Consider the following 12,178-nt stretch of genomic DNA (forward strand, 5'->3'; position numbering starts at 1 on the left):
CGAGAATATCCGTAGACATGATGGACAACCCGGTTTCGGATCGGGTACTCAACATGGCGCCTGGTGGTCACGTGAGAGGCTTGTGACCAATCAGAGGGAATCAGACAATTGCTTAAATGATTGGTCAAAAGCCACTCACGTGACCCCCAGGTGCGCCAAGTCAATTTGATTTGTGAAAGTAAAACCTCCATCCATCCATCCATTTTCTACCGCTTATTCCCTTTTGGGGTCGCGGGGGGCGCTGGCGCCTATCTCAGCTACAATCGGGCGGAAGGCGGGGTATACCTTGGACAAGTCGCCACCTCATCGCAGGGCCAACACAGATAGACATGCACCTGGGGATAGGTTGATTGGCAACACTAAATTGGCCCTAGTGTGTGAATGTGAGTGTGAATGTGGTCTGTCTATCTGTGTTGAAAGTAAAACCTACGTTTTATCATTGGCTTGATAGTTAAAATGATCAATTAAATATTGGAAAATTATAAAAAGTATAAATGCCCTAATATCTTTATAGAATTTTTTAAAAAATTATTTAATTAGCCGTTTTTGTTTCTTATTGAATTTTGTATTTCATCACATTGTTTATCATTATTATTCATTTATTTTTTAATACTCTATTTGTCCATCCATCCATAATTTACCACTTGTCCCTTTCGTATATGCTTTTTATTTTCTTTCCTTGACATGTTTTGTTAATGACATACATTGCTCAACCTGATGTGTACAATTGTTGAATAGGTTGAAAGTTTGTTGTTTGCTTAAAGTTTGTTGTTCAATTAAAATAAAAAAAAAAAAAAAACTCTCTTTACCAAGCTCTTGTAAACGCGCCTGTGTTCTGCCCCCTACCTGCAAGGTGCGGCACTGCACCACACGACTCCTGCACACTGTGGGCAATACGGAACATGTTGGCGTCAATTCGATACTAATATTGACAGTGATGCAGGAACTTTTTATTTGAAATATTTTTAAGAAAATTTAGTGAGTTTCCCTTTAAAACATTGTTTTAATATAGGCAGAATAAACCAGTACAAAAATAGAAGATTTGTGTTTCAAACACATGTCCTTCAAGAACATTTCCAACAAAGTCATGCAGATTTGTCCTATTAATTAATACATCCGAAATATAACCTAATCTACACCTATATCCTATATATTTTATTCCAATAATTATATTCATACTATAGTTTTTGTGGTACTTATTTTTATTTTTTTTTAAGTATCAATGATTGTCACACAGTGTGGCGAAATTATTCTTTGTATTTGGCCCATCACCCTTGATCACCCCCTGGGAGATGAGGGGAGCAGTGAGCAGCAACAATGGCCACGCCTGGGAATCATTAGGTTAAATCTGGGACCTCCGGTACTAAATTTCCTGATATCGCATGTGCGAATAAGACAATAGAGTTCCTTTAATTAAAATAAACAAACAAGCACAAAGAAAATAACTACTTTAATAATTAAAAAAAAAAACAACAAAGAAAAGTGTCTAAAAAAGGAGCAGAATGAACAGCAATCCATTTTTTTATTCAGATAATTCCTTTTAAATGACCTGATTAACTAGGAAATATAACAACACAGTACACAATCACAACATAGTACAATTATTGTACAACAATGTTATTATAATATTATAATACATTCATAGATTTAGCAACATCATTTTCCCAATTATCAGGTGATTGAGGATATGTTACACAAGCCAATCAAGTTAATCTGAAAAAATAAATAATGATTCCCTTTTATTGGATTAAATTGTTTAAGAGCAACAAAATATGTAAAAAAACAACAACTAAGAATTACTCAATAAAACAGTTACAAATACATAGTGCATGAGAGTAAAACTATATATGAAATGTAAATAAATACAACGGATCTATGATAATGTTAACATGTGAGAACTGAAAATTACTGATATCATGATACAGGTATCAAGCCAATACCACTCCTGCATTGATATCGAAAAGTGGATGTTGGTATCGACCCGTCAGCCTATGGTACACTGGAGTCGGTCTCTCACCAGACCATTGTTGAGGAGCACAGTTGCAGCGTGGACGCAAATAGGAAGGAAATCAACAACTTGTTGGAAGTTTATTTTGAAGGACTTCCCTGAAGCCTGTTGTTGACTGAGCGCCAGGACCTGGGGTTAAAAATAAGAATTTGGTCATGGCCCCGCTATGAGGTTCAGTCTCAAGCTGAGGTCTGGGATCAAACCAGCAAGCAGGTGGGAGCTGACACTCCAGTAGGGTAAGTTTTGGTTTTGTTTTGGTAGCAAAGGCGCTTTTTTTATAAAAGAAGCTTGCAGGAAAGAAAATGCACTCCTTTATTTTGAAACAGTATAATTAGAAAATAGGAGAAAAAAATAACACAAACTGTGCATATCCACGCTCAAAAATAACGGCGCAAGAACATTTTTTTTAGTGGAACAAAGATATGTTTAGCTAATATTATTTATAGTATTATTTGAATATAGGGCATATATAATGATAATATGTTTACTCATTTTAACATATGTTCGGATGCTATGTTTATAAAATGGTTATTATGTTGTATTTTTCAAACATGTCTGAAATAAACATGTCAAGTGAAATAATATTATCAACACACTTTTATGTTTACAATTGCCATCATCTCTATTTTTGAAATAGTTTTATTTTTGTAAATTGTATCCTTGAAGGTGGTAATTTTTGTTATGTATCGAGCTTTTATTCTCTCTAATTGGGGCTTCAAACACACGTTTACGTCTAATTTTCGCCTGTGGTCAGCTTGACCTCATGTTTGAAAGTGGGTCACTCCCATCACAAGTTCTGCAGAAAACTACAATATTTTTCATAATGTTATATTTCATATTATATATCATTTTTTATATATATGTATGGGCTTCACAGTGGCAGAGGGGTTAGTGTGCCTGCCTCACAATACGAAGGTCCTGCAGTCTTGGGTTCAATCCCAGGCTCGGGATCTTTCTGTGGAGTTTGCATGTTCTCCACGTGACGGCGTGGGTTCCCTCCGGGTATTCCAGCTTCCTCCCACCTCCAAAGACATGCACCTGGGGATAGGTTAATTGGCAACACTAAATTGGCCCTAGTGTGTGAATGTGAGTGTGAATGTTGTCTGTCTATCTGTGTCGGCCCTGCGATGAGGTGGCGACTTGTCCAGGGTGTACGCCGCCTTCCGCCCGATTGTTGCTGAGATAGGCACCAGCGCCCCCGGCGACCCCAAAAGGGAATACGCGGTAGAAAATGGATGGATGGATATATATATATATATATATATATATATATATATATATATATATATATATATATATATATATATATATACATATATACATCATTTTCAACCCATATTCAATTGAATACACTACAGACAAGATATTTGATGTTCAAACTCATAAACTTTGTTTTTTTTTTGCAAATAATAATTAACTTGGAATTTCATGGCTGCAACACGTGCCAAAGTAGTTGGGAAAGGGCATGTTCACCACTGTGTTACATCACCTTTTCTTTTAACAACACTCAATAAATGCTTGGGAACTGAATAAACTAATTGTTGAACTTTGAAAGTGGAATTCTTTCTCATTCTTGTTTTATGTAGAGCTTCAGTCGTTCAACAGTCCGGGGTGTCCACTGTCGTATTTTACGCTTCATAATGCGCCACACATTTTCGATGGGCGACAGGTCTGGACTGCAGGCGGCCCAGGAAAGTACCCGCACTCTTTTATTACGAAACCACACTGTTGTGACACGTGGCTTGGCATTGTCTTGCTGAAATAAGCAGGGGCGTCTATGATAATGTTGCTTGGATGACAACATATGTTGCTCCAAAACCTGTATGGACCATTCAGCATTAATGGTGCCTTCATAGATGTGTACGTTACCCATGCATTGGGCACTAATACACCCCCATACCATCACAGATGCTGGCTTTTCAACCTTGCGCCTATAACAATCGAGATGGTTATTTTCCTCTTTGTTCCGGAGGACACCACGTCCACAGTTTCCAGATAAAATTTGAGATTTGGACTCGTCAGACTACAGAACACTTTTCCACTTTGCATCAGTCCATCTTAGACGAGCTCGGGCCCAGTGAAGCCATCGGCGTTCCTTTGTCTTGTTGATAAATGGGTTTTGCTTTGAACAGCAGAGTTTTAACTTGCACTTACAGATGTAGCAACCAACTGTAGTTACTGACAGTGGTTTTGTGAAGTGTTCCTGAGCCCATGTGGAGATATCCTTTACACATTGATGTCGGTTTTTGATGCAGTACCGCCTGAGGGATCAACGGTCCGTAATATCATCGCTTACGTGCAATGATTTCTCCAGATTCTCTGAACCTTTTGATGATTTTACGGACCATAGATGGTAAAATCCCTGAATTCCTTGCAATAGCTCGTTGAGAAATGTTGTTCTAAAACTGTTCGACAATTTGCTTACAAATTGGTGACCCTCGCCCCATCCTTGTTTGTGAATTACTAAGCATTTCATGGAATCTGCTTTTATACCCAATCATGGCACCCACCTGTTCCCAATTAGCCTGCACACCTGTGGGATGTTCCAAATAAGTGTTTGATGAGTATTTCTCAACTTTAGCAGTATTTATTGCCACCTTTCCCAACTTCTTTTTCATGTGTTGCTGGCATCAAATTCTAAAGATAAAGATTATTTGCAAAAGAAAAAATGTTTATCAGTTTGAACACCAAATCTGTTGTCTTTGTATCATATTCAACTGAATATGGGTTGAAAATGATTTGCAAATCATTGTATTCAGTTTATATTTACATCTAACACAATTTCCCAACTCATATGGAAACGGGGTTTGTGTATATATATATATATATATATATATATATATATATATATATATATATATATATATGTTAGGTCAGGAAAAAACAGAAGAGGCTATATCATTGCACCATATATCCATGTGTGTATACATACGATACATACATTTATATACATAAAAGTTTGAATTTATAGATATTCTGAAAAATATTGTAGTCTTTCTGCATGACTTGAAAGTGAACCATGCTCTTTCAGTCCGGCTTCAAGGACACGTTAAAATCCAACGTTGGCCTGTTCGCCATTCACCGCGATCATCTTTTTCGGACGCCATCTTGGAAAGTTCTGGTCGCCGGCACAGTGTCACCGAGCCGCCCGACAAGCACGTGATGATAGAAATAGTATCGGAGAAACTGTCGGCTGGTCGCCCAGACAGGAAGTAGGGACTCGCAGTCTTTCATCTTCTAGACAAAAGTATTGGGACAGAGTGTCGCGTGTGTGCGTTCCGTGAGTCAGTAATGGGAGATTGGAGTGGGTAAGAGGTGCCGGTTGGTGTAGCCGTGCAAGAGTACGTTGGTGACGTAAGAGTCACGCTGGACAATGAGCTTTCAACTTGGAGGCGTGTTTGTGTCATTATCACATTGTATTTGTCATACTCGTACATTTTTAGGTACTGACCAAAGTCCATCAGTACTACCGGTAGGAATGGGTGATATTGCCTTTTTTTAATATCGCAATATTTTTAGGCCATATCACGGTATACAATATATATTACGATATTTTGCCTTGGCCTTGAATGAACACTTGATGCATATAATCACAGCAGTATGATGATTCTATGTGTCTACATTAAAACATTCTTCTTCATACTGCATTCATATGAGCTACTTTTAAATGTTCATGCAGAGAGGGAACTCACAACTAAGTCAATTGACCAAAAGTGTATTTATTACAGTTATTAAGCAATGGCACAAACATTCAAGTCATTTCTAAAACATAAATTGCAAGATTGTCAGAGACATTTTAAGTGTCAAAAAAAAATGAGCTGCATAATAGGAAATCAAATAGTATTCGTCCTTCACTATGTGGTATGTTACTACGGTTAGGAAATTCTCTTCATTCTCTAGCGAGTGACTTTAAAAACGATGCTACATATTAGCAGTAATGCTACTGTTTATAGAAACGCTTCCCCCCCCCACACTTGACAAATTACAGTTTTCTGTTAGACATATTCCCACTTGAAGCCAGAAGATGAAAACCCTGCTGTTTTTATTGGGAAATAAGTCTTCCTTCATTTGTTACCAGATCCGCACCCTCATTCTCTCGTACGGCTACGTTAGCAGCTAACGTTAGCCACGCAGCTACCTCTCTACCCTGCGAGGGCGTGTATGTGACGTGTGACGTGACAGTTTGGGACGTATGGAAGGATGTGCGCCTGCTTGTCTACGAGAAGGAGACACGGGAAAGAGCGAGGAGAGCCTGAAGTGTACGCCCGCAGCTAAAAGTCCTGCGTGAGAACGTATACTCGAATATTACGATATAGTCATTTTCCATATCGTACAGAGACAAACCCGCGATATATCGTATATATCGATATATCGCCCAGCCCTAACTACCGGGTACCGATTCACGTGAAATCACAAAGCACTTGGTCGGGAAACAAGCAGTTAAGCCCTCAGTCAGACTGCCTCCAGGTAATGTTGCCAACCAATCACGAAGAAGGGGCTGACACGTGCAGTTAGGCTCTACTTTTTAAAATGCGCTAGCTGGATGCTAACCGGCCACTTCAACACTTCAAACAGCTGCTGTGTAACAAGTACAGTATACTTACAGTATAAACACTTTCAAGACTAGCACATTTACATGAACCACAATGGCTAGTTCTTGGCTCGGGCAACACATCCTAGTCTTCACACTACCGCCATCTAACATTTTGAAATTGCAACTGTATGCAAAGTCAGTGTTTCTTAACCATAGGGCTGGGAGTCCATTGTTGGGCTTTAAATGGCCCCTAGGGGGCCACCAGAAAAACACCTGTTCTCAGTTGTGGTCCGTATGGTACTCCGTTGTAATACACTCTTCCACCACTTGCGGCAGTCATGACAATATTAAACAAACAGAAGAAGTCTGGAAGTCACAGAGGCGTTTCTTAAGCGCAAAAAATATGAAGTTGTATTTTCATTTGGATTTTTTTCATGTGGTTTGTTTCAGTACATCATTTTTTGTTAATATATTTCAAGTCAGTTATTTATGAGTCCAGTACTTATTTGTATCACCAGCCTGACCTAAGCCTCAGGTTTATGTATTTAATGAATAGTCATAATCAGTATAATTTCCTGTCAAGTGTGTTGTCCATGTTTGTTTAGTACAAAAGTATAATTTCCTGTCGAGTGTCCTCCATGTTTGTTTAGTACAAAAGTATAATTTCCTGTCGAGTGTGTCCACCATGTTTGTTTACTACAATAGTAACATTTCATGTCGAGTTTTTCCTCCATGTTTGTTTAGTACAAAAGTATAATTTCCTGGCGAGTATGTCCGCCATCTTGGTTTAGTACAAAAGTATCATTTCCTGTCAAGTTTGTCCTCCATGTTTGTTTAGTACAAAAGTATAATTTCCTGTCGAGTGTGTCCTCCATGTTTGTTTAGTACAAAAGTATAATTTCTTGTCGAGTTTGTCTTCCATGTTTTTTTTGTACAAAAGCATAATATCCTGTGGAGTGTGTCGTCCATTTTTGTTTAGTACAAAAGTATCATTTCCTGTCGAGTGTGTCCGCCATGTTTGTTTAGTACAAAAGTATAATTTCCTGTAGAGTGGGTCCTCCATGTTTGTTTAGTACAAAAGTATAATTTCCTGTCGAGAATGTCCGCCATGGTTATTTAGTACAAAAACATAATTTCCTGTCGAGTTTGTCCGCCATGTTTGTTTAGTACAAAAGTATCATTTCCTGTTGAGTTTATCCACCATGTTTGTTTAGTAACAAAAGTATCATTTCATGTCTAGTATGTCCGCCATGTTTGTTTAGTACAAAAAGAATCATTTCCTGACGAGTGTGTCCGCCATGTTTGTTTAGTACGAATGTATCATTTCCTGTCAAGTATGTCCGCCATCTTTGTTTAGTACAAAAGTATCATTTCCTGTTGAGTGTCCTCCATGTTTGTTTAGTACAAAAGTATAATTTCCTGTCGATTGTGTCCGCCATGTTTGTTTAGTACGAAAGTATCATTTCCTAACGAGTTTGTCCGCCATGTTTGTTTAGTACAAAAGAATCATTTCCTGTTGAGTTTATCCACCATGTTTGTTTAGTACAAAAGTATCATTTCCTGTCGAGTATGTCCGCCATGTTTGTTTAGTACAAAATAATAATTTCCTGTCGAGTTTGTCCTCCATGTTTGTTTAGTAAAAAAGTATAATTTCCTGGCGAGTATGTCCGCCATCTCGGTTTAGTACAAAAATATAATTTCCTGTCGAGTTTGTCCTCCATGTTTGTTTAGTACAAAAGTATCGTTTCCTGTCGAGTGTGTCCTCCATGTTTGTTTAGTACGAAAGTATCATTTCTTGTCGAGTTTGTCTTCCATGTTTTTTTTGTACAAAAGTATAATATCCTGTGGAGTGTGTCGTCCATTTTTGTTTAGTACAAAAGTATAATTTCCTGTCGAGTGTGTCCTCCATGTTTGTTTAGTACAAAAGTATCATTTCCTGTCGAGAATGTCCGCCATGGTTATTTAGTACAAAAACATAATTTCCTGTCGAGTTTGTCCGCCATGTTTGTTTAGTACAAAAGTATCATTTCCTGTTATTTATCCACCATGTTTGTATAGTACAAAAGTATCATTTCCTGTCAAGTATGTCCGCCATGTTTGTTTAGTACAAAAGAATAATTTCCTGACGAGTGTGTCCTCCATGTTTGTTTAGTACAAATGTATCATTTCCTGTCAAGTATGTCCGCCATGTTTGTTTAGTACAAAAGTATCATTTCCTGTTGAGTGTCCTCCATGTTTTTTTAGTACTAAAGTATAATTTCCTGTCGATTGTGTCCGCCATGTTTGTTTAGTACAAAAGTATAATTTCCTGACGACTTTGTCCGCCATGTTTGTTTAGTACAAAAGTATCATTCCCTGTCTTCTCTCTGCCATGTTTGTTTAGTACAAAAGTATAATTTCCTGTCTTCTCTCTGCCATGTTTCTTTAGTACAAAAGTATCATTTCCTGTCTTCTCTCCGCCATGTTTGTTTAGTACAAAAGTATCATTTCCTGTCGAGTGTGTCCTCCATGTTTGTTTAGTACAAAAGTATAATTTCCTGTCGCGTTTGTCCTCCGAGTTTGTTTAGTACAAAAGTATCATTTTTTGTCGAGTTTGTCCGCCATGTTTGTTTAGTACAAAAGTATAATTTCCTGTTGTGTGTCCTCCATGTTTGTTTAGTACCAAAGTTCATTTCCTGTCTAGTGTGTCCTCCATGTTTGTTTAGTACAAAAGTATTATTTCTTGTCGCGTGTGTCCACCATGTTTGTTTAGTACAAAAGTATCATTTCCTGTCGAGTTTGTCCACCATGTTTGTTTAGTACAAAAGTATAATTTCCTGTCGGGTTTGTCCGCCATGTTTGTTTAGTACAAAAGTATCATTCCCTGTCTTCTCTCTGCCATGTTTCTTTAGTACAAAAGTATCATTTCCTGTCTTCTCTCCGCCATGTTTGTTTAGTACAAAAGTATCATTTCCTGTCGAGTGTGTCCTCCATGTTTGTTTAGTACAAAAGTATAATTTCCTGTCGCGTTTGTCCTCCAAGTTTGTTTAGTACAAAAGTATCATTTTTTGTCGAGTTTGTCCGCCATGTTTGTTTAGTACAAAAGTATAATTTCCTGTTGTGTGTCCTCCATGTTTGTTTAGTACCAAAGTTCATTTCCTGTCTAGTGTGTCCTCCATGTTTGTTTAGTACAAAAGTATTATTTCTTGTCGCGTGTGTCCACCATGTTTGTTTAGTACAAAAGTATCATTTCCTGTCGAGTTTGTCCACCATGTTTGTTTAGTACAAAAGTATAATTTCCTGTCGGGTTTGTCCGCCATGTTTGTTTAGTACAAAAGTATTATTTATTGTCGAGTGTGTCCTTCATGTTTGTTTAGTACAAATGTATCATTTACTCTTGAGTGTCCACCATATTTGTTTTTTGTGTAAAAGCGGCGAGAATGTCGCTGAAGGACGGGAGTCTATTACCTCGCACACAACACTCGCCATTGTTCCTCGCCATGAGGCATTGAGGAAAGACGGGGCGCAAAGGGGGATGGGAGGGGAGCATGGAGGGCTTTCTGTTTCCTGTTTTGCGCCGCCCGCCGCAGCAAAGCACTTCCTGTCCAGGGAACGAGGCGAGAGGTCGACTAAAGACTTTGTGCTGCACGATCGCACCATAACCCTGTTTGTCATGGCAGCAGTGCCGGAGGACGCCGACATGGCCGCCCCCCCACCTCCGCCGCAACCACCCCCTCCTCCCAGTGCTCCACCTGTACAGGTAAGAAAGTGTGCTTGACACCTGCAGCTTGTGTGCATTATTCATGAAGGTACACACTCGAGTGTTGTGTTGCCACGCAGGTATGCACAGTCACTACACCATGTGCAGCAAGGAAAGGATTTACTTGCCAATCTCGCGTAAGAGGAAGGGGTGCGGGGGGTTGTATTTTGCCAATGCAGTCTGCTGAAAATGATAAAAAGGGCCACTGACGCTGAGGTCAAAGTTGAAATTGCCACCCAAAATATTCAACACTACTGCTATCTATTTACAGTGGGGCAAAAAAGTATTTAGTCAGCCACCGATTGTGCAAGTTCTCCCACTTAAAATGATGACAGAGGTCTGTAATTTTCATCATAGGTACACTTCAACTGTGAGAGACATAATGTGAAAAAAAAAAATTCAGGAATTCACATTGTAGGAATTTTAAAGAATTTATTTGTAAATTATGGTGGAAAATAAGTATTTGGTCAACCATTCAAAGCTCTCACTGATGGAAGGAGGTTTTGGCTCAAAATCTCACTATTCATGGCCCCATTCATTCTTTCTTTCACACGGATCAATCGTCCTGTCCCCTTAGCAGAAAGACAGCCCCAAAGCATGATGTTTCCACCCCCATGCTTCACAGTAGGTGTGGCATTCTTGGGATGCAACTCAGTATTCTTCTTCCTCCAAACACGACGAGTTGAGTTAATACCAAGCAGTTCTATTTTGGTTTCATCTGACCACATGACATTCTCCCAACCCTCTGCTGTATCATCCATGTATCCATTTTGGTATAAACTCAACTCGTCGTGTTTGGAGGAAGAAGAATACTGAGTTGCATCCCAAGAACACCAAACCTACTGTGAAGCATGGGGGTTGGAAACATCATGCTTTGGGGCTGTTTTTCTGCTAAGGGGACAGGACGAATGATCCGTGTTAAGGAAAGAATGAATGGGGCCATGTATCGTGAGATTTTGAGCCAAAACCTCCTTCCATCAGGGAGAGCTTTGAACGGTTGACCAAACACTTATTTTCCACCATAATTTACAAATAAATTCTTTAAAATTCCTACAATGTGAATTCCTGGATTTTGTTTTCACATTCTGTCTCTCACAGTTGAAGTGTACCTATGATGAAAATTACAGACCTCTGTCATCATTTTAAGTGGGAGAACTTGCACAATCGGTGGCTGACTAAATACTTGTTTTCCCTCTGTATAAATGGTTGAGTTATATAGTGGTGGGATGGTACAGGGATGAAGGAGCATACAAACTAACCCACACCTGGGACACAGTTCTGCAGGGCCACCCCCGGCCGTTTGGTAGAACTCCAGACGATATGGGGCGCCCCGCCCTACCCCCAACACACACCAGGGGACGCCGCCATCCCACCACTTCAGGTGGGATGGTACAATCCATATAAAACGTCACAGACAACGTCACGCTAACATCACGTGACACCTCTGATGAAGGCTGCAGAAGCAAGGTAGCCGAAACTTGTCAGGTACAACACTTTACTAGCCTATACAAATCAACCATTTATAAATACACGTCGGTAGGCTAAATGAACCTCTTCAACATACTACTGCCATCTGGCGGCTAAAGTGGGCAGTGCACCCCTAATTCGTCACGTGTCGTGTGTCAGGTAAACTACGACAACCAAGTCCATATGAATCCCCCTCAAGCTGGACTGGCTAGATTGTCTCAGAAGACGTTTCGCTTTATCAATTCACGCTCTCGTCTGAGAGGATGGTGCTGGAGTCATTGTCGTTTCTTCATGACTGTCACGTTGCACCAGCAGAGGGCGAAACCATCCTTTCGGCGACATGTTCATGCCTCCAGCTCATTTTTAATTAAGGGCCACGTCAGTGAATTTATATGAATATAAAGGTATAATAGCCTTGACACACAGTTTA

General features: G+C 39.3%; 1 protein-coding gene across 4 annotated transcripts in view; it reads left to right on the top strand.

Annotated features, from left to right (window-relative positions):
* The first annotated feature begins 1,984 nt into the window (after positions 1-1,984).
* The window catches only part of wipf3 (WAS/WASL interacting protein family member 3), a 30,307-nt gene continuing 20,113 nt past the window's right edge, over positions 1,985-12,178 (top strand). Inside the window, exons 1-2 of one of the 4 annotated variants that reach the window (XM_061882429.1) lie at positions 1,985-2,244; positions 10,202-10,281. In XM_061882429.1, coding sequence (XP_061738413.1) covers positions 10,222-10,281 — 60 coding nt within the window. In that variant the 5' untranslated portion in view covers positions 1,985-2,244; positions 10,202-10,221. The remainder of the gene's footprint in view (positions 2,245-10,201; positions 10,282-12,178) is intronic. The other 3 variants (XM_061882430.1, XM_061882431.1, XM_061882432.1) reach the window with 3 other exon arrangements.

This window comes from Nerophis ophidion, linkage group LG21 (assembly GCF_033978795.1).
Source record: "Nerophis ophidion isolate RoL-2023_Sa linkage group LG21, RoL_Noph_v1.0, whole genome shotgun sequence".
NCBI lineage: Eukaryota > Metazoa > Chordata > Actinopteri > Syngnathiformes > Syngnathidae > Nerophis > Nerophis ophidion.